This window comes from Eriocheir sinensis, chromosome 31 (genome assembly GCF_024679095.1).
Source record: "Eriocheir sinensis breed Jianghai 21 chromosome 31, ASM2467909v1, whole genome shotgun sequence".
Lineage (NCBI taxonomy): Eukaryota > Metazoa > Arthropoda > Malacostraca > Decapoda > Varunidae > Eriocheir > Eriocheir sinensis.
The window spans coordinates 3,670,840-3,694,518 of NC_066539.1; the positions used below are offsets into that span (position 1 = coordinate 3,670,840).

The window sequence follows — 23,679 nt, forward strand, 5'->3', positions numbered from 1 at the left end:
ATGGAAGACAGTATGAACAAACAGTTTTAACACAATTCATTTTCTGAGTTGTGCAAAGGTAAAATTAGTGAACCTTTAAAGGGGAGCATCCCTACAGCTTCACCAGTCTGGAACTTGACACTTGGGAATTTTTTTGTTAACTCTGCAGGTGTCTTTTTTTTTTTTCTTTTTTTTTTCAGGTTAAAGACTAAAATGATAGATAAACTGTCAACTTACTGTGATGAATATTTAGTAATATTTTTATTGAAACATGTTCATCTGTTTCATCCCTATCATTAGTATTCTGGTTCTAGAAAATACTTTACTAGCAGAGACCCGATACGTATTTGAAATATTCTCATGTGCATAACAATATGTAAAAATATTTACACAAGTACACTCACATAATTTTGTTCAAGTGTAAGCTGTTCAAGTAGACATATATAGTTAATATGAGTATGACAGAAAGTTTTATACTGAGTTATGGCTGGCAGGAGCAGATAGCAATCAAATGATTTTCAGGAGCTATCATGTGAAGCCCAACTAGCTTCTTGTGTATGAAGGAACACTGCCTATGACACCAAGAAAAGCTGCTGAGTGGCTGGCAGGTAATGATGAGCTTCCTGTACATGAGTCAGGCACTAATAAAGAGGCGTTGGGTCTGCTACTCATTACAAATAAGTATACTACAATGTAGGGAATGGTTAGGAAGCTATGGCAGAACTTAAAGTACTAAGTGCCCAAACATACGTCAGACAAGATTGCATCATTGAGAGAGAGAGAGAGAGAGAGAGAGAGAGAGAGAGAGAGAGAGAGAGAGAGAGAGAGAGAGAGAGAGAGAGAGAGAGAGAGAGAGAGAGAGAGAGAGAGAGAGAGAGAGAGAGAGAGAGAGAGAGAGAGAGAGAGAGAGAGAGAGAGAGAGAGAGAGAGAGAGAGAGAGAGAGAGAGAGAGAGAGAGAGAGAGAGAGAGAGAGATAGAGAGAGAGAGAGAGAGAGAGAGAGAGAGAGAGAGAGAGAGAGAGAGAGAGAGAGAGAGAGAGAGAGAGAGAGAGAGAGAGAGAGAGAGAGAGAGAGAGAGAGAGAGAGAGAGAGAAAACGGAAATAGAGACTGTGAGACACACACACACAGAAACAAACAAATTTTTCAGAGTTGTACAGACCTTAACATCTTCCAACTACAAAGCTAAGAAACAACAAATGTCTGGCTGTCTTGGCTACTCACGCAGGGTCTGAAACTTGGACTTGAGTTGGCTGGTGGGTATGTTGATGGTCTGCAGCAGGAAGACGTAAGCGTACACCAGGAACAGGATGGACCCGACGTACAGGTAGAGGTAGAAGCCCTGCCAAGCAACAGTAAAGCTTTCTGTAAACCTCTCAGTATCTTTAACAGCTGCACTGATTTACGTCCGTATTAGCAGTCACAAATATAAGCAGTGGAAATAAGCTATAAGAGAGTTAGATGTGGTGTGTCTAAGATGGGATGGGAAAGGTAAGGCAAGCATGAACTAAAGGTTTGATAATGGGTGTAGCAGTGGAAGAAGGAATAGGTTGTGGAGTGGTTGAATGGGTGAAACGTGGTTTCTGAGATGGTTTGGACATGTGACGAGAATGAATAAGGATGACTTTGTGAGGAGAATGTATGAGGGGAGGAGTGAGTGTGTGTCAGGGGAGACCACCAGTAAAATGGATCCATAAAGAGAATAAGTAGTACTGAAGAAAGAGAATCGGTAGGGAAGGGTTTGCGTATGCCAAGAGTGACAGAACAGGAGAAGTTAGAGACGTTTCTGTCATGGCCACCTCCTTGAAGGAGCTTTTCATAAGGGAACAGAGCATCAACTTCTAGGAATACAGACTCTAATACTCACATTATAGAAGGAGATGGGTATGTCATGGGAGATGACCTCAGCAATGGGGAAAGCCATGCCCATCACCACCAGCAGCTTGCCATAGAGGGCACTTACACAGGCGATCAGAGAATCACTGAGGATGAAAAAATGTTGATGATGAGAGAGAAATGCGCAGGTGTGTGTGTGTGTGTGTGTGTGTGTCACAGGAGTGTGTCTTTGCTTTCCAGTTTGTGTATATAACTGCACCTTCCCATTCTGAGTAGTTTGGCCATAGCCTATAGTTTTGGGGGCCTTGGGTTTGCATCCTTGAGTTATCTGCCATCGTAAGTGCTTTTATTGTGTGTGTGTGTGAGAGAGAGAGAGATGGATAGATAGATAGGTAGGCCTACATTTGGAGAAAAAAAACATGTGTGAAATAGGTAAATAGCTAAAACAGATAGATAGATATAGGGAAATGTGTGTATGTGTGTGTGTGTGTTTAATATTGAATGAAAATAAATTGTTAAATCGACTCTGCATGTAACCTGAACTTATTTTCCAGTTGAACATGACTAGGAAGCAGAGGATGACCCAGAGACAGCCACTTCTGGAAACTAAAAATATGATGAAATCAACCCGTTTATTGAGCTTTGAGATCAGTAAGAGGAATCAAATCTGCTTTCTATTAACTTGAGATTACACCCATCAAACAGACAACTTAGTATTAATTTAACAAAATAAATGGCAACTCTATATAAAAAAACGGTAAAGTTAAATGTTTCTTTGAGTCATATAGAAAGCTTAGACCTGCTTTAGTTTAACTACATCTAGCACAAAACACTGATCAAGAAATAATTTTAACCCATCGTCATTAAAGGAGACTCTTGCCTTATTATAATCAATCTTGAGGGCTATTGCTGAGATTTAGAAAGCTTCATTACAAGACATCAAATAATGACAGAAGCTTCATCATAATGTTCAAGATTGTGAGTGATATTTAGCCTACGTTACCATATTATTTTTGAGGAAAATCTTTTTCTTTTATCAGTCAAATGAGATTTCTCTTATATTTAATGCAAGCCATGACCAATATCTAGTTCAGTGTCAACAGTAGTCGGGGGCCTAGAGGGCCACACACATGCACACTACTAACAATGCGAAGAGACACACCAACATCCAGCAAGGCAGCACTGACACATGGGGCCACCATGGTGACACAGTACACTACTCTATGGCCACAGGCACCACACGCACGCATAGAGAGAGGCAGGCATTACTTTGCAACAGTTCTTCAGTAGGAGAGAGAGAGAGAGAGAGAGCGCTGGTAATTCTACATAATAGGACCGCATTCAGAAAGTTCCAAATCCGGGCATTCTACGTAACTGAAGGTATGGAAGTGTAACCCCCCGAAACCACCACCTCCTCCTCCTTGTGATCATCATCAGCCACTATTAGCTTACAGAACTATAGAGGCCTTTCCCAACATCCTCCACTTGTGTAAATGTATCCCAGCGAGCTGATTAATGCGGTCCTATGATCTAGCATTACCAAAGAGACAAACGCTACGACTACAAGCTCTCTACTAACTTTCCTTCCTGCCGCCAGTCCACCACGGAGGGCTCCAGGCTGTTGCGGGAGCTGGAGCGGCGGATGTTGTGGCCGGGGTGCAGAGGGGGCAGGTTGGTCTGGCTGCTGCCCACGCGTTTCATGATCTCCTGCATGGAGTTCCTGCGAGTCTTCCTGTAGGTGGTGAAGTCCAGGGAGGGGTGGCGGGCGTCCGGCAGATCCAGCGAGTTCATTGTGAGCCTGTGAGAGGGAAGTCTACGAGCTACTGAAGAGATAGACAGACAGATGGACAGGCAGACAGACAGAGACAAACAGAAAGAAAGACAGACAGAGATCGAGTGAGGAAAGCCCAGCCCGCAGGAGGCAGCTCTGAGATCGGGACAGAAGGCCCCCCCATCACTCTCCTCCTTCGCCAATCAAGGCGTTCGCCACCGTCGTGTAGGTTCAGTATTGCTGCATCTCGTCTTAGTAGGCGAAACTGCTCGTATAGCGCGTTTTGACTTGCATATAAACACTCGATATTCACTAGTATATGGCGACAATCGACACATTTTTTTATTTATTTATTTCTTTTTTTCTTTTTTTACCCGCATGGTTCAACGCCAACTCCGGCTTCCGGGTGTGGCACGCTACCCAGAAGCTGACCCCGCTCATCGGGTTGTTTCTGTAAGAGACAATCGAGTGGAGGAGGCCAAGGGGGCGCCCACAGAGTTGGTGGCTTAAAGGCAAGTTGATAGGCCGTGCCATAAGATAGGCTACACAGGATGGGAAGAGGGCCTGCATGGAGACTCATTCGGAGGGTCCCCCGGGCCTGACGTTGTAGGGTGGGCAAGGCGACGTATTCCCCGGCGTATGCCCCCCTTGATTGATTAATTTTACGCCCTACCGGAGAGCGAGTAAAACCGAAATTTCCGTCAGACCTACCAGGTATTCAAACTTAACAAGACTATATAGCCTAGATTACCAAAAACCAAAGAGCAATCTGTCGCCTCTGAACAGCAACTCATCACCACTGTAGTCTATTCTTGCATATCGAGGGGAAAATGCACTTGCCGGTAGCATGATCAAGTAGTTTACACACACATTTTTGCATTCGATTCGAGACTTCCCGGAGCCAAAGATGGGGTGCAGGCGAAGCTAAGAATACACAGTCGTCTCGCTCTTGGTTCCAATATTGAGGTATAGTTCATGCAAGACGTCACGCGGGCCCGGTGCAAGAATTCTGCCGCCGTCATTTGGTTCGCAGTAGGGGCACAGTGTACATCTGTCTCCTCTGAGCATTCTGCTTGTGCTTGAGGCCTTAGATGTGCGTTTTCAATGAGAACTCAGGAGCCTAGAGTTAAATGCCTAGAATCAGGAATTCGAACCATGTGACGCCATAATCCTGCGCTTGAGACGACCGAGTGGTGCAGGCCTAATACTTGAGCATAAACATATACTAAGGGAGACCGTAAGAATTACCTTTAATTATAGTCCATAAATATAGTTAGTTAATATGCACAACAATTCATTCTCATCTATCTACAACTAATGAGCTGCCAGACCTAAATTCCTGACTAAATAGCAAGCTACCAAGGCGAGATATAGTTATACTGAACCTTTACCGCTGGTGACGACTGCGACATGACGATTGGCAAGCCAGACAAATGCAAATTGAGCCACTCCCTTCCAGAACTCAGGCGGGAGCAGGAACGAGGCCCCCTACTGCCACACCACGTACACTACTGAGGACTTGGGAGTGATGGAAAGGTGCAAGGCGCTGCCACACAACAGGCGAAATGCTCATCTATACACTAGGCACGATGCTGTTAATACCACACGTGACACTACAATAGAGTGAGTGAAAATGTGCATGGAGAAAAGAGCGTGTCAAGTCTATCAATACACTACTCGAACTACTGCTTTACTAAGGCGATCAGGGGCGTGAAGCTCGGGTCTGGAGGGGACACGGTGAGGGTCGGGGTGGTGGGGCGAGTGGAAGCACGCAAAGTACCCCATCAGTGCAGCGGCTTGTGATAAAATACTGAATAATAAAGAAATATGATAAAGGTAGTGGGATCCGGAAGAGATAGAAGTCCTTGTATTGCTTCGACATTCTACCACGGAGGAGGAAGAAAGGAACTGGATGTTGAATAATTAAATGATATAAGACACGGGATGATACGGAAGTCAATAATACGTATCTTTCGTGTAAAAGCTTTGGTCATCCTTTGTCCTTTCCTTGCCCTACTGTGGTGCTTAACGACAGGGAGGGTTTAAAATGAAAGCAGAATAGAAAAAAGGGAAGGCAGTGATATCTTCTGAGTAATGACAGGTATTCATATGACGTATGTGAAAGCGCTTCGGTGATTCATTGAGTTGCTTCAGTGTTTGACCACGGAGAAAAATAGCTAACATTGAAAGCTGACCACGGTATAACTGGGAACATATAAAGCCAGCAGATGACCACTGTTGTTAGGAAAACAATACATTCGACTGTGATAAGAATACAACTCCCCGCCACAAACCGACTCGAATGAAGCAACTCAAGGCTTGTTTCGGAGTAGCTTCATAGCTTCCTTTTATCTGCTGCTTGGTATACGAGACTTAACATTACAAAACCAGAGGGAATGCGAATACAAACAATTTATATAGGCATGGTAAGGCCTTCGTCCGATATTTTGGGCAACCAACAGCTTTTCAATATGTTAATGGTTTCCGTTGGTTTGTAACGAAAATATTTGATCAGTGTGAATACAAGCTTCCTTTAAACATACTGAAGCCTTCCTCAGTGTCTTAACGAAATAAAACAGCCGATTTAGCCCCTCGAGACCCTGAGTTTCACGCCCCAACGCGCTGTGGGCAGGAAGAGAAAGGTCTGTGCCCCTCCCCCCCCCGCCCCCCCAGCCCGTCCTTGCACTAGCGCCATGCATCACGGACACTCACGAAAGCTTGGGCCGCTTCTCTTCGGTGAGCGGCCCCCCGATGACAGGTGCAGTGGCGGCGCCGTTGTTGGTCACCTGTCCGTTGGAGGCTGAACTGTCACACTGGTCCTGAAACACGTTGACAGAGTATATAACATTTCCTTACATGTAGTTACATTGAAGTCAAGGCACTCTCCTCCCTTCTTATCTATCTATATATCACGAAGAAATGTTTAGACAGAAGAAGAAGAAAAAAAAATGAAACAATGATGAACAATAAAGAGCAACGCCTTCGGTCAGTGTTTTGTTGCCATAATAAATCGATGTCGAACGTGTCCAGGAGGAAGCATGCTAAAAGGGGAAGCTGTCCGCGGGGAAATACAACCAGGGGGAATACGTTCAGGGGGGATTAAGCCCAAGGGGGAAATACGTCCAGCAGGAATACGTCCAGGGGGAATACGTTCAGGGGGGATTAAGTCCACGTGGGGGGGAGGGATACGTTCAGGAGGGATAAGTCAAGGCCTTTTAGAAGGCCTTGGATAAGTCCACGGGTAAATACGTCCAGGGGGAATGCGTTCAGGAGAGAAATACGTCCATGGGGGAACACGTCCAGGGGAAATGAGTTCAGGAGAAATACATCCAGGGGGAATACGTCCATGGGGGAACACGTCCAGGGAGAAATGCGTCTATGGGGGGGGGGATGTTCAGGGAGGATCTGTCCACGGGGGAGCATCTCCGAAGGGGTAATATGTTCACGGAGTGTGTGTGTGTGTGTGTGTGTGTGTGTGTGTGTGTGTGTGTGTGTGTGTGGTGGTGGGGGGGGGGGGGGAGGAGAAAATGTCTAGACGGGAAAATGTGTAAAAAAAAGTAGAATACAACTCCCAAAAAAGGAGCACACACACACACACACACACACACACACACACACACACATGTAGCCTACGCGTGTAATAGACGTGCCGGCTGGGCTAGGCACACCATACTAATTGTGTTGCACTGACGTCACTGAGTCCTTCTCCTGCTCCTCCTCCTCCTTTTTTTACCTTGACACGACCTTACGCCAGCCTTGTAAGTACGACTACCACCACTACTATCAAAATAATATATTCTACTACTACTACTACTACTACTACTTCTGCTGCTACCCACCTCGCTGAATTCCAGCGTGGGTCTCGCCTTCTGCGTGGAAGTCCCAGCGCCCTCATCCTCCTCAGTGGACACGATGATGTGGGGCGTGGTGGGCGTGGTGGGCATGGCAGCTGCCATGGGCGTGGTGGCGGTTGGCTCTGCGCCCTCCTCGCTGCCCCCTCCATGGACGCCCACCCATCTGTAGGGGAAGGAAGAGATTGAGCAAGCATTCTCTCTCTCTCTCTCTCTCTCTCTCTCTCTCTCTCTCTCTTACACACACACACACACACACACACACACACACACACACACACACACATGCACACACACGCCTCACAACCAAAAGGTCGCAGGTTCGATTCCGAGGCGGAATGGAGACGGATGGGGAGCTTCCTTTCATCCATGCTCCTTGTCAACCAAGCAATGATTATTACTAGGTGTCACTCGGGGGTTGTGTCCGCTCCCCGGATGTGTACAGTGTGATGTGAGGAAAATTGAAGATCCATCACTATGCAGCTCCGAATTTTCGGAAACGGTACTGGCTGACGATCGCGAGTTCAGCACGTGATCAGAACGATGAGCCACACACACAATCCCTACCAAGCGAGCTGGGCCGCCTCGCATAAACAGACTGGTTGGGACCAGAACACTTGCTATAATTAGAATATTGTGTGACCAACGGGGACGTGACCCACTATAGTCTGACATAAAATAAACAATAAACAGTATCATCAAACATAATAATGATAGCAGTAGTAGTAGTAGTAATAATAATAATAATAATAATAATAATAATAATAATAATAATAATAATAATAATAATAATAATAATAATAATAATAATAATAATAATAATAATAATAATAATAATAATAATGACTCAGCGGGAGGGACAGAGGGAGACAGCAAGCACCGAGTTGTATGTCTGTAGGAGCGACAGACAAACACAGCAAACAAATGAGTGTCAGCGTCGAGCGAAAATATGTTGAATAAAAAATAGCGTTTTATCTGAGGTGGCCGGCAGCTCGCTACCCTGACACCGCCCCTACGATAGGGGTTGGGGGGTGGGACTGGCATGGTGACTGGCACAGGGTGAAATTTAAAGCGCCGAAGTCTTCCTCAAACTATATTTAGCATTAGTTAGACCTCATCTTGACTATGCGGTTCAGTTCTGGTCACCTTACTATAGAATGTATATCAAAATGTTAAAATCGGTGCAGAAGAGGATGACTAATATGTTTCAGGGGTTGAGAAACTTGCCATACGAGGAAAGACTCAAACAGTTAAACTTGCATTCTCTAGAAAGGCGAAGGGTGCGTGGAGACATGATCGAGGTTTATAAATGGATGAAGGGCTTTAATAAGGGAGATATTCATAAGGATTTGTTGGTAAGAGAACCGGGTAGGACACGTAGTTATGGGTTTAAACTAGATAAATTCAGATTCAACAAGGACATAGGCAAAAATTGGTTTACGAACAGAGTGGTGGACGAGTGGAATAGGCTTAAATTTAGCAGCCATGTGGTGAGTGCCAATACAATTGTCACATTCAAAAATAGATTAGATAAATTCATGGACAGCGATATTAGGTGGGGTTAGATACAAGGGAGCTTAGGTTCAAAGGAGCTGCCTTGTACAGGGCTACCGGCCTCTTGCAGACTCCTACGTTCTTAAGTTCGGTCTGCCTGTGCAGGGATCTAGGACGGCCGGGAGGACAGGCCAGGCAGGGGGCCAAGGTGACGGGCAGGCAGGCGGGAAGCACCTTCCTCTTGACAACAGACTTACATGAGGGAAAAAAAAAACAGGTCTGTGTCCGCGGCGACGCACGTGGCTGTGTTTTGTACATGTTTCCTCAACGAAAGATAAAGAAAGATGTAAGAAAATTCAGCTTTCTCGTAAGAACACTTTTCTGACAAGTTGCGTCAATTGCGTCACGCCCTGCTCAGCCTCGCCACACGCTGCGTTCTCATCCAAAGGCTTCCGTTGAGGTGGCAAGGCACGATGTTGTAGTGTTGTGGTCTGTAATGGTCAGTGCAGGAATGGATACAACGTTACGTGGAGGAGGCAAGGCACGATGTTGTAGTGCTGTGGCTTGTAGTGGTCAGTGAAGGGATGGATACAACGCTATATCCCGCTATAACTGACCTTTTTGTAATGACCTTAAGCCGCCTCACGTCAGAAAGCTTCGGCGTGCTGTTCCCTTGCATGGGGCAGCGCGGGGCAGCCTTGTCGGCCCCGAGATAACACTGCAGGCAGAGAAGGGCCGGACGGGTTCCTGCTCCCCCTCGGCCACTCAGCAAGGGCCATGGACTTTTTTTTTGTTGTTGTTGTTTTTTGTTTGTTACCACGAGGAAGACAAACGAACCAATTCATCACGTCCCAAGGCAAGAACTTCATCCAATCCTTCTTTTCCTGTCGACGTTTTCAGCAAACATGTGCTCTACGCGATTGTCTAAATGCCAGTAACATGCGCGACTTGTTTTTCCACTTCCTTCATCTCCCCTTCCTCACTCACTGAACTGCTTTCTTCTTCTTCTTTCAATTCCATATTTTTCGTTCTTTTCTATTCCACTATTCTACTCTCAAATTTGGTAACATTTATACGTAAGACAGGACTCGTATTTTTCTTCCTTCATCTCCCTTTCCTCACCCCCTGAATTGTGTTTTCCCTCTTCTTTCTTAATCCTTTCAGTTCCATGTTTTCCGCTTTTTCCTTCTTTCCTCTTTTCTATTCCTTAAACTCTTAAATTTAGTAACATTCATACGTAAGACTTTCCTCACTTTCCTCCTCTCTCCTCCCTCACCCAATGCTTTATTTAGTCTTCTATCTTCTTTACCCTTCGATTCTAGAATGTTTTCCTATTCTATTTAATTCTCTCTTTTCCTAAGCTCCTTTTTTTGGTTTCCAATTTGCAACATTCATACGCAAACCTCGCTTTTTTTTCACTTCCTTCCAACTTTCCTCTCCTCTTCTTCACCCACTGAGCTTCCTTACTTTTTTTTCTTTCCATTTGCGTGCCACATTGTTTACATTTTTCTTTCTTTCCCTCACTCAAGCTTTCTTCCCATTGCACAGTGCACGAGACACTAAGGATACAAGAAAACAAAAACAACGCGACACACACTGCCCCATAAATGAGACCGAACAAGAAAACAAAAAAACAAAAAAAATGATCTCATACAGCTTCAAAGATGTGATGCTCCCTTCCTGAAAAATTTAAGTCGTAGACGAATAAATAAATTCACAAGGAAGGTTGTATGATTCAAGACTCGCGCACCAGTGATATCGGGCTCGTGTGTTTACTTTATAAGATTAACTTCAGCTACGTTAGGCTCGTGTGTTCCCCATGAGACCAACGTTTTAGCGAGGCTCGTATCCCCCAAGGCTACAGAGCAACATGTAGGCGATGCTCGGGTCGCAAAGATTTTCAGCTCACGTATACTACCTAATAAGAGCAACCTTCAAGCGAAACTCTGCAAACAAGGCAAGAAACGTTTCAGTCAAGCGCGTGTGTGTTGTAAATGAGAGCAACGTTTAGGTGAGGCTCCTGCCCCCAAGACGTACTCAGCTGCCTCGGCACACAGGATGCAGGAGCCGGCCGTCACCTCCTCGTGGTTAGGGACGTGGACGTGTTGGATCTGTGAGGGCGGCTTCCTCTTCTTCCAGGGCAGCATCTCTCCTTCGCAAGTTCTACTCCTCCTCCTCCTGTAGCCTCCCCTCTAGACTCCCGTTCAAGTGGGTATGAGACTACGCCGTCTGAAGTAGTCGTAGAGAGGGAGTGTAGCCGAGGAAGATGGTGGAGTGGTATCGAAGTCGCAGGGAGTAGATGGACGGAGGAGCGGCTGTTTAATGTCTGTCACTCCTCTAAACTTCCTTTAAGCTCAGAGCACACTGCGTTGTCAGGAGTACCCGCGAGTTGCCAAGGAGGTAAAGAACGAATGAATGCACGAGGAGGTGTCAGTTTGGTTCTGTTCGTAGCGTTGAGTTCGTTATACCCTCAACGTTGTGTCAAGGGGGGCTGCTGCAGACGAGCAGACAGCCTTCAACACCACACACGCTCACTAGGCACACGTGGCACTGCGAGTCAAGTGGCTGCCGGACTGAGCACGGACTGGAAACCAACGATACACGAACGATTGATGGCAGCAGTGACAGGGGTAGCAGCAGCAGCATTGGTAGTGATGGTGGTGGACAGACAGCGTATATACATAATTGATGCTGGCTGGTAGTGGTAGTGGTAATAGTGGTAGAGTAGTAGAAGCAGTGGTAGTGGTGAGGGTTCATATTAGTAAACCTGGGCGTGGCTTAAAACAGGTGCGCTTCTATTTACGATCGTCCAGCCGTACATTCGTCCAGATCTTATCAGTGACACTTACATAACAAACAAGATTCTTTTTTTTACCTACCCTGTTTGACTAGTCCTCTGCGTGTGTGTGTGTGTGTGTGTGTGTGTGTGTGTGTGTGTGTGTAAATAGCCCAGCCGTTTTGTTGTGGGCGATCATGAAATTGCTATGAAAACCTGCCATTATGAGCGCAAGGGAACCGCCTCAGTAAATGGATGTTGGGAGCGATCAGATCAATTAAGGTGGATGCGAGATAGAAGAGAGAAGGGAGAGAAAAACAAAGCCAGGATCGAGGGACCAGTTTGACACAACAGCATCGAGCGCATCAATCAACCACTATAAAAAAGAGGTAAGGTTAAAGGAGAGAATCGTTTAACTCACAACAGTTGAAGATACTTATGAGGGCAGCAGGTCCTGAAAACTGATAATGGTGTACGGTGGAGGAGGAGAGGGAAGGGGTACAGGGAAGGAAGTGGAGGGATAAAGGAAAGGAGATGGAGAAGTAAGGAACAATAATAATGAAGAGGGGAAGGAAAGGAAGGAAGGGGAAGGAAACGGAAGACAAGGAAATGTAGATGAAGACAGGGAGAAGGGAAATGAAGGAAAATAAAGAAGTAGAGGAATTAAGGAAAGAGAGAGGAGGGAAAGGAAGGAAAGGGGGACGGAAGGCAAGGAGAGGGAGAAGAGGATGAAAGAGGAGATAAAGAAGTGGAAGTCTGTAAGGGGTAAGTGGATCGGTGAGGAAAAAAAAAAGAGGAAGGGGAGATAAAGGAGAGGCAAGGGACAGGAGATAATGAATGGGAGGACAGATAAAGATAGACAGACAGACGCAGACACACCCATTCCCGATAAACAAATAAAACGATAAAAAAAACACAAAAACAGAGAGAGAGAGAGAGAGAGAGAGAGAGAGAGAGAGAGAGAGAGAGAGAGAGAGAGAGAGAGAGCATCTACTTCTGACCCAGGACACACACACACACACACTCCCCCCCACAATAAAGATGCATCGGGTCCTCTCTCCCTCACGCTCCAACAGGAATCTCAGTCTTAGAGGAGAACACAAAAGGAATACGAATGCCTTATTAACACCAGGTAGCGTTCCGTATTCATATAGGTGAGGAGAGGCGATGCGATAGGTGCGAAGATAGCTAAACAGAGAGACAGACAGATGGCTAGCTAGATAGGTAAAATGTAGATAGATAAACAGAAACATAGATACAGATAAATAAAGGAGAATAGATAGATAAAAAAATAGATAAGGAAATAGAGGGATAGATAGGAGAATAAATATAAGTAGAAAGAAAAGGAGGAGGAGGTAGATGAAAGAAAAGAAAGAAAATGAGAGAAAATAAAGAAGACGAAGAAAAATAATAAAGAAATGAAAAAGAAAGAAGAGGGAGTGAACTATGTACACTTTCTCCCTCACGAAGAATAAAGGGATGTAAAAAGAAGAAAAAGCGGAGGCAGATAAAAGAAGAAGAAAAAAAGGAGAAGACGAAGAAAATATTAAGAAATGGAAGAGAAAGAGAGTAAGAGGAAGTGAAGTATATAGTACTCTCTCTCTCTCTCTCTCTCTCTCTCTCTCTCTCTCTCTCTCTCTCTCTCTCTCTCTCCCCACCCCCCCTCTGAAGCAACACTTTGAGGCATGCAGACAGCGAGCACACAGGACCAAGAAGGCGAAGCAGACGTGTATTTTTTTACGTAGTTATTTGCGTCAGAAAGAAGGAAGGAAGAGCAAGAAGGAAGGAAGGAGGAAGAAGGGGGGAGGGAAGGGGGAGGAGGAGAAGATGAAGGACACATGAGACAAAAATAGAAAAAAAGGAGGATGAGTGTGAATGGAGGAAAAAGGATGAATGAGTAACGAATGAGGAGGAGGAAGAGGAAGAGGAGGAGGAGGAGGAGAAGGGCACAGGTCACAGAGGAAAACGGAGAAAAAAGAGAGGAGTGACGGCAACGGCGAGGAGAAGGAGGAAGCAAAAATGGAGGGCAAGGATTAGGATGAGGTTGAGGATAAAGATGATGGTGATAGTGATGAGGAGGAGGAGGAACACAAGAACACAAGAACGCAGGAGTCTACAAGAGGCCGGTAGGCCTGTACAAGGCAGCTCCTTTGACTCTAAGCTCCCGTGTATCTAACCCCACCTAATATCGCTGTCCATGAATTTATCTAGTCTATTTTTGAATGTGACAATTGTACTGGCGCTCACCACATGACTGCTAACCCTATTCCACTCACCACCCTGTTAGTAAACCAATTTTTGCCTGTGTCCCTGTTGAATCTGAATTTATCCAGTTTAAACCCATTACTTCGTGTCCTACCCGGTTCTCTTACCAACAAAACCTTATGAATGTCTCCCTTATTAAAGCCCTTCATCCATTTATAAACCTCAATCATGTCTCCACGCACCCTTCGCCTTTCTAGAGAATGCAAGTTTAACTGTTTGAGTCTTCCCTCGTATGGCAAGTTTCTCAACCCCTGAATCATCTTAGTCATCCTCCTCTGCACCGATTCTAACATTTTGATATCCATTCTATAGTAAGGTGACCAGAACTGAACCGCATAGTCAAGATGAGGTCTAACTAATGCTAAATATAGTTTGAGGAAGACTTCGGGGCTTCTGTTGCTTACGCTCCTTGAAATAAATCCCAGTACCCTATTAGCTCGATTTCTAGCTTGAATGCATTGTGCCCTTGGACGGAGATCAGAGCTCACTAAGACCCCTAAATCCCTCTCGCACCCAGACCTGCTTATGAGAGTGTCATTTAAGCAATAGTTATGTGAGGGGTTGTTCCTACCTACACTCAGAATACTGCACTTCCCTACATTGAACTCCATCTGCCATTTATCCGCCCAGTCATACAATCTGTTGAGTTCACCTTGGAGAATACTAGCGTCCTGATCCGACTCAATTACTCTACCGATCTTGGTATCATCTGCAAATTTACTAACATCACTACTAATTCCTGTATCTAAGTCATTGATATAAATGATAAGCAAAAGTGGACCTAATACCGAACCTTGTGGGACCCCACTCGTAACACATCCCCAGTCAGATCTTTTACCATTGATTTGCACTCTTTGCTTCCTATTGCTAAGCCACGCCTTGACCCAGTTCAAAACTTTACCCTCTACTCCGTGAGCCTGTAATTTAAGCAACAGTCGTTGGTGATGAACTTTGTCAAACGCTTTACTAAAATCAAGATAGATTACATCATAATTTTCATCTCTGTCAACCGCCTCAAATACTTTATTGTAGAAGGGCAAGAGATTGGTGAGGCATGACCTACCTTTTGTGAACCCATGCTGCGAGTCGTGAATTAAACTATGTTTCTCTAAATGCTCCCGAATGCTCCTAGCTATTATGGACTCCAGCATCTTCCCTATAACCGATGTTAAGCTAATTGGGCGATAGTTTGAAGCAACTGACCTGTCCCCCTTTTTAAAAATCGGCGTCATATTAGCTACTTTCCATAGGCTCGGCACATAGCCAGTATTTACCGACATCTTAAAGATGTCGGTTAGTGGGTCACTGAGTACATCACCTAATTCCTTTAATACCCTCGGAAATATCCCGTCAGGACCTGGCGACTTGTTCTTCTTAAGCTTATCTATCTCATCCTGAACTACTTGCCTGGTAATGATTATATCCCTCAATTTATCGCCATCCCCGCCCTCGTACACCTGAACTCTTTCCGGTATAGTCGTTCGATCCTCCTGTGTGAATACTGAAAGGAAGTAGTCGTTCAACAATGTGCTCATATTTTCGTAATTTTTTACTAGCTCCCCTGTGTTTGTTTTCAGCGGTCCAATTTTCTCCCGTGTTTTTGTTCTATACGTCTGAAAGAAGCCCTTAGGATTACTTTTCGCCTCATTTGCTACTTTGATCTCATAGTTCCTTTTTGCTATCCTGGTGTTTTTCTTAACTAATCTAGATAGTTCGACGTACCGGCCCCTGAGATGTGTTTCACCATTCTTTATTTTCTGATAAATTCCCTTCTTTAACCCAATCTCGTGTTTTAGTCCACGAGTCATCCACTTAGGATCATTGTTTTCTTTTCTAAGTGTTCGCTGTGGTATATGCTGACCTTGCCCCTCTACTATTACTCTAACTAAATTATTGTAAGACATTTCTACCTGGTTCTCCTGGCTCTCCAATCCGCAGTTCTGGCCCTCATGAATCCCTAAATTATCCCAGTTTACCCCTTCAAGATGTCTTCGAAGGAAGAAAAAGGATAATAATGAGGAGAAGGAGGATTAGGAGGATTAGGAGGAGGAGGACGAAGCAAAAAGGGAGGGCAAGGATTAGGATAAGGTTGAGGATAAAGATGATGGTGATGATGAGGAGGAGGAAGAAAAAGGATAATAATGAGAAGGAGGATTAGGAGGATTAGGAGGAGGAGGAGGAGGAAGCAAAAAGGGGGGGTAAGGATTAGGATCAGGTTGAGGATAAAGATGATGGTGATGGTGATGATGATAATGAGGAAGAAAAAGGATAATAATGAGGAGAAGGAGGATTAGGAGGATTAGGAGGAGGAAACATGGAAACATGGAAATGCAGGCAACAGAAAGCCTATTGGCTCATTACGAGGTCGCCCGCTTGGGTGATTTAATCTGCTCGATCGCCACTTGGGGTTTGGTGAGCAGATGAAAGCACCTCGATATTGAGGAGCAGATGGAAGCCCCTCGTTATTCAGTTTACTCCCGACGCAGCGAAATGACGGTCGATTCTATATTTGAAGGAGTTGATGGTATTCGCAGTCACTACTTCTGAGGGAAGATTGTTCCATTGGCGGATGACTCGGTTTGGAAAGAAACTCCTTCCAATGTCTGTGTTACATCGACTCGACTGAATGGGTAAACCGTTATTTCTTGTTCTTGAGTTGGTTTGCAGTTCAAAGAATTTGGAGTAATCGACGTTATTGAACTTTTTTAGATACTTGAAGACTTGAATCATATCCCCTCGTAGGCGTCTTTTCTCCAATGTAAAGAGACTGACGGCCATATTCTCAGTGAAGCTCTTCCCTCTTCGTCGAAGCGTCTCTTAGAGAGTGTGTTTCCGTTGAAGGGTATGCCCAGTTCCTAACCTTCGAAACAATCTTTCCGTGTAGTGTTGGTACTACTGCAAATCAAACAAACGTTGAAAACCGAAACCTTAATGCAATTTAGGTACATTTATATAATGGATTATATAGTGTGACTAATATTTATGTAAACAGTGCTTGATACAGTGACATACATTATATTTAGCAGAAATTTTACATGGATGCATTTAATTGGTTGGTACCCGTGGCTATGTTTGCTTCACTTTCATATCATCCCGTTACCTGTGGGCGGAGCTTAGGAGACCTCGTTAGAATAAACTGCTTTTATTTTCTTTATTTTCCTCCTGTTCCATGAGACATCTCTTTTTCCCTTCGTTATTTCTCACTTGTAAATATATTTTAACTAGCTTTAGAGCTCCTATCAGTGGGTGGAAAATGGTAGCATCTATATTGCTGAGCTTTGCTAAGCTCCACCCACAGGTGACGTCACGAGTTTGGAGATTGGCTGTGTTAAGCCCAGCACGGAGTACCAAATACCACCACATATTCATACAGACTTGTGAAACAAGCGCCCGGAGAAAGCCTGTTAGTCCGTCACTTTAAAATTCATCCCAGCAATCTTAATGCATGCTTATGGTTCGAAGTGCCCGCCCTACAAACGCTCAAAAAAGATAACTGTTGTGAATAGTTGAGACTAAAGGGCGGGGCGTGCTGGTTGAGAGGTGTGTTCCAGTGTTGGCTTAAATTATCATAGGAACCGTGAAGTCTTGAATAAACAGAAAAATATTGTTTCTCGCATTGTATTATTTTTTATATAAGGCCTAGAAAACTTAAATTGTTCTTATACCCAATTAATAATACAGCAACATGGAAAAATGTTGTAATAAAGCATTAAATGTGCGAAGATATTAGCGAAGAGCGGGCCTTCACCTCCTCTTCGTCAAGAGAGGAAATTAGTTCATTTTTTTCCCGATCGCCGCTTCGCGCGCTGCATCAAAGACACTCCTCGTCACTGAGCATACCGTTTGGTCCACGAAGCCTTGTTTCCTCGCGTGAAGGGGGAAGAGATTCACTGAGAATACGGCCGTGAGTCGCTTGAGTCGTTCCTCGTACGGTTGAGCCCTGAAGGTTGGAATCATCTTTGTGGCGCGTCGTTGAATCCTTTCCAGTAGAGCAATGTCCTTTCTGTAATTGGGAGACCAGAACTGCACTGCATACTCGAGGTGCGGTCTTACCATGGAATTATACAAGGATAGCATCACGTCTGGTGTTTTACACTCGAAGTTCCTCGCTATGAACCCGAGCATAATGTTGGCCTTGTTGTATGCTTTTTTACAGTGATTCGCGTGTTTCAGGTCACTGCTGATAGTGACTCCAAGATCCTTTTCCTCCTGCATCGCTTGCAGAGGTCTCCCATTCATGATGTATGTATGGTTACTATTTTGGGACCCAATGTGCATGACTTTGCATTTGTCAACATTAAAAGACATTTGCCATTTTTCCGACCATTCGATAATGTGATTAAGGTCTTTCTGAATGATTTCGCAGTCGGTCTTTGTGAGGGCATCTCCACCCACCTTGGTGTCATCTGCAAATTTCGATATTGTGGATTTCAGTCCTGATTCTAGGTCATTGATATATATGATAAAGAGGATGGGTCCCAGCACTGACCCTTGAGGCACTCCACTAGTGACTGGAAGCCAATCGGAAGGCTGTCCGTTGAGTAGTACTCGTTGTTTTCTGTCGGTGAGCCAATCTCTTATCCACGCGATCAGATTGGCTCCGATGCCCGCCGAGGACGAGGACGAGGAGGAAGCAGGGAGGGCAAGGATTAGGATGAGGTTGAGGATAAAGATGACGGTGATGGTGATGAGGAGGAAGAAAAAAGGATAATAATGAGGAGAAGGAGGATTAGGAGAAGGAGAAGGAGGAAGAGGAAGCAAAAAGGGGGGGTAAGGATTAGGATGAGGTTGAGGATAAAGATGACGGTGATGGTGATGAGGAGGAAGAAAAAAGGATAATAATGAGGAGAAGGAGGATTAGGAGGAGGAGAAGGAGGAAGAGGAAGCAAAAAGGGGGGTAAGGATTAGGATGAGGTTGAGGATAAAGATGATGGTGATGGTGATGAGGAGGAAGAAGAAAAAGGATAATAATGAGGAGAAGGAGGATTAGGAGGATTAGGAGGAGGAGAAGGAGGAAGAGGAAGCAAAAAGCGGGGGTAAGGATTAGGATGAGGTTGAGGATAAAGATGATGGTGATGGTGATGATGAGGAGGAGGAAGAAAAAGGATAATAATGAGGTGAAGGAGGATTAGGAGGATTAGGAGGAGGAGGACGAAGCAAAAAGGGAGGGCAAGGATTAGGATGAGGTTGAGGATAAAGATGATGGTGATGAGGAGGAGGAGGAAGAAAAAGGATAATAATGAGGAGAAGGAGGATTAGGAGGATTAGGAGGAGGAGGAAGCAAAAAGGGGGGGTAAGGATTAGGATGAGGTTGAGGATAAAGATGGTGATAGTGATGATGATGAGGAGGAGGAAGAAAAAAGGATAATAATGAGGAGAAGGAGGATTAGGAGGATTAGGAGGAGGAGGACGAGGAGGACGATGCAAAAAGGGAGGGCAAGGATTAGGATAAGGTTGAGGATAAAGATGTTGGTGATAGTGATGATGAGGAGGAGGAAGAAAAAGGATAATAATGAGGAGAAGGATTAGGAGGATTAGGAGGAGGAGGACGAGGAGGAGGAAGCAAAAATGGAGGGCAAGGATTAGGATGAGGTTGAGGATAAAGATGATGGTGATGATAATGATGAGGAGGAGGAAGTAATAAGGATAATAATAATGATGATGATGATGATGATGATGAGGAGGAGGAGGAGGATGAGGAGGAAGAAGCAAGAAAGAGTAGAAGGAAGAGATGGAAAGGAAAGGAAAAGGAGGAGGAGAAATAATAAAAGATGCAAAAAGTACATAAAAAGGAGAACAAAAGAATAATGAAATAGGAACAAGAATAAAATAACCTGCAGGAAATACAGAAGCAGGGAAAGGAGACAGAGCAAAAGGAGGATCAAGCAGGGAGGAGGAGAAGGGAAGAGGGAGCAGAAGGAGAATGAAAAAAAAAAAAAAAAGGAGAAACGCTAACAACCCGAAATTGACCTCTCTTTAGGCCACCTCTTTGGATTCTTTTTGTGAGCAGCGAGTAGCGGGCTTTTTTTTTTATTATTGTTTACTTTTTATTGTGCCCTTGAGCTGTCTCCTTTGTTGTAAAAAAAAAGAAAACTATAATAATGCGAGACCCGGGTGTGGCGATGCCCTTGGGCGAGGCTGACGCGGCGGGGGCGGGTGAGGACAGACTGAACTAACGTGCCTCGCCGCCTTCCACGCCGCTTAAGAGTTCATCCTGGAGAGACAAATAAAGTCCATATTCTTAAACGTACCGGGCTCCCATAACCACTATTTCCCAAGGCCTCAAGAGAGATTAATCGGGTTTCCATGGGTAGTTTTCCAGTTGAAGATGCAGAAGTCTTGTAAATCTGTCACTAGGATCACACAACAGTCGGTGAATCTCCCAGTTATTTCTGCGAGGCTTTTAAAACAGGCGAAGTGAGGTGCCGATGTGTTTAAGAATACTGTCTTAGGGCAGGGAAAGGCTAAGGGTCGTATTTTGAAACATTTCGTCGCCCAAGTTCACATATTTGACAAGGCTTTCCTATGAGTTTTGGGCATTTTCAGAGGTAGTTTAATGTCTCTCGTGGTAGTTCGACCCTGCTTCTGTAGCATGAATCTAAAGAAATACTCATGAGAACCTTATTGATCCCCTTCTTGACCTTTAGAAATAGCTGATGTGAGAAGCGAAGGCGTCTAAGAATACCAACATAAATATTCTGTCCCTGTCTGTCTCAATTTCTACGAGGAGCTTTTCAAATAGGCGAACTGAGGTGCCGATGTGAATACTGTCTTAGGGCACGGCAAGGCTAACCATTCTGTCCCTGTGTCTACCTCTCTTAGGATGACCAAATGCATATTACATTGTTGGCGAGGGGAGACTAACGAAGAAAAAGGCGTGGTTAAACAAGGGGACAGGATGGGATAAGGATGCTATATACAAGAATACTGGCTAGTGAACTTACAGTGAGTCTCCGTGTGTCTCTCTTCATAGGATAACCAAATGCAGTTTACAATGTTGTCGAGGGAAGGTGAAGAGAGAGAAAAAGGAGTGGTAAAACAAGGGCACAGAATTGGTAAAAGGATGCTGCATACAATTTAAAATACGAGCTACTGAGCCTAAAGTGAGCCTCTATATCTCTCAAAAGGATAACCAAAAGCAGCTTACAAGGTTGGCAAGGGAAGGCGGAGAGGAAGGAAAAGGTGTGGTTAGAACAAAGACACAGAAGGGTATAGGGTTGCAATATACAAGGATACTATATAGCCAGTGAGTCTTCACGTGACAGCTCCTGACAACTGGTTACATAACACTTGACTTCCCCGCCTCGCTAACCTTCACTTGTATCACCATCAACTACAAAGCCGTTTAATTAATGCCATTCATCTACTACCTTATTTGTGAACCAGTTTTCCCATCTCTTTCTGAAACCGGAATCGATCTAACTCGTTCAGATTACAGGGGGTTTTCAGCGCGGAAATAGCTTAGTACGCGCAAGACAATCAAGTAAACGTGATAGAAGGCACGCACTTAAGACGTAATCTGATCCATTATACATACGTGTTGATCGCCTATATGGATAAGTGACGATCGCATAATGATAAGTTACTCTTAAAACAACTGTGTATAAAGTATAGACGATAGAAAGTACACATTTAAGAACGGCAACGTAATATGATCCATTAAAACATGTATATCTGTGTTGATCGCCAATGTAGACAAGTGACGATCGCATGATAATAACAACATAAAATCAAGACAACTGTGTATAGACGATAGAAGGCATGGAATCAAGAACCATAACATAATTGGGTCCACTATAATATATGTTGATCGCCTTATAGGGAGGAGACAAATGACAGACGCATTATAACTTACTCTCAAGACAACTGTGTATAGACGACATAAGATAGAGTGCGCGCAATGAAGAAGAGTAACGTAACTTTATCCATTGTAATATATATGTGTTGACTTATAATAGAGTAGACAAATAATGATCGCATATGATAGACTTAAGGTGATTGAAGCCACTTTGATGTCAGAAACGTAAAAGAAAAAGAAAAAAAAGGTGATGATTATGAAGTACTAATGGTGATGATGATGATGATGATGATGATATGTTCTGTACAGTGTATCTGGCAACACCGGACGTTACATCACGACATTGACACTCCACTCATCACCACAAGCCGTCACTAATTCATGCACCTCACCACCACTACCATCACCACCACTACCATCACCACCACTAATTTGCCTTCTTTCTTGTATCAGTATCATCACTAACCACCGTAATCACCATCTCCACCACCACCACCACCACCACAACACAGAAAACATCACCACCAACAGTCACATCACCACCACCGCTATTTTCTGCACACGTACCATCATCCCCACTAAGGAATGTTCTAATAATATCAAACACCACCACCATGCATCACCACTATCATCACCACCACTACCGACCCCGCCGCGGACAACACCAGCACTACCTCGCGTCTACACACCGTCCCACACACCTAAGCTCATCTTGACTCCTTACCCCCTCTCTTCCTCCCTCTTCCCCCTGTCCCCAGTCTTCCCCTCCCCTCCCCTCCCTTAACCTCCTTTCCCTTTGCTCATCTCTAACCCCTAGCTGTCCTTCCCATTCCTTCCCTTTCTCCTTCCCATCTTTTCCCTTTCTCTTTTGCTTATTATTCTTCTCATTATCCCGATCCACTTTCACAACCTGCCCATCATTTTCTATTCTCTACCCATTCCTTTTCTTCCTCCCATTCTCTCTCCCTAACCCTCATCACCTATTTTCCTCACGCTCCCCTCTTCTCTGAGTTCTCTCTCTTTCTCTTCCCTTGTCCAATTTTCTTTTCCTCTCCTCTCCTTCCACCTCCTTTTCTCGCCCTCCTGTCCCCTCCATTTCTTCCTCTCCCCTTCCCTTTTCCTCTCCTATCCACAATATACCCATTCCATACCCATAAAATCTTTTATTTTCTCTTTCCTTCCCTTTCCTTTCCCTTTCTTGCCTTTCATCTCCTTTCCTTTCTTTTCCTTTGTTCTTACCTCTCAATGGCCAATGCCCAAAATTTACGTATGCCGTGACAGTGCGGAGCATTTTCCAAGGCGATCCCTGGCTGGGCAGAGGGTGCTGAGGGCCTATGGCAGCGATTTCCAATCTTAAAACGCTGGAGGAAGGAGGGGGGGGAGGGGGAGGGGGAGGAGGAGAGAGGGAGAGGAACAAGAGTAGAAGAGGAAGAGAAAGAAAAATTGGAGAGAGAGAGAGAGAGAGAGAGAGAGAGAGAGAGAGAGAGAGAGAGAGAGAGAGAGAGAGAGAGAGAGAGAGAGAGAAATGCATGGCTGACTGGGTAAGGACATGATTCGACCCAATAGCATTCCAGCTGCGTCCATTCAGATTATCGTCATTTGTAATACATACTGATTTCACGATTTATTGCGGAACACCTGGTGAAGATCTACGGATCCATGGTAATGAATCCCTTATTATTTTACTTAGTTTGGTGTGAAAACTATTGCCTTCACACCAACCAGTGACGTCACATAAACGGAGGAAGAGAACGATTAACACGGGGAAGATTATCTAATAGGGGAAGGACGGAGACGTAGAGGAGGAGGAGGAGGAGGAGGGGAGAGGAAGGAGGAAAACGGTATATAGATGAGTTGGGATGAGGGAGAAAGGAGAATACGAAGAAGGTAGAGGAAGAAGGGTAGAAGAGA

The 23,679-nt window shown here is 44.6% G+C and overlaps 1 protein-coding gene across 7 annotated transcripts in view; it reads right to left on the bottom strand.

The window, feature by feature from the left end:
- The window catches only part of LOC127005808 (uncharacterized), a 105,276-nt gene that overhangs the window by 20,568 nt on the left and 61,029 nt on the right, over nucleotides 1-23,679 (bottom strand). For 6 of the 7 annotated variants that reach the window (XM_050874935.1, XM_050874934.1, XM_050874929.1 and 3 more), the window contains exons 3-7: nucleotides 7,424-7,601; nucleotides 6,297-6,403; nucleotides 3,393-3,611; nucleotides 1,845-1,959; nucleotides 1,202-1,319 (exon numbers count right to left, since the gene is read on the bottom strand). In XM_050874935.1, the coding sequence (XP_050730892.1) occupies nucleotides 1,202-1,319; nucleotides 1,845-1,959; nucleotides 3,393-3,611; nucleotides 6,297-6,403; nucleotides 7,424-7,601 (737 nt within the window). The remainder of the gene's footprint in view (nucleotides 1-1,201; nucleotides 1,320-1,844; nucleotides 1,960-3,392; nucleotides 3,612-6,296; nucleotides 6,404-7,423; nucleotides 7,602-23,679) is intronic. The other variant, XM_050874936.1, reaches the window with a different exon arrangement.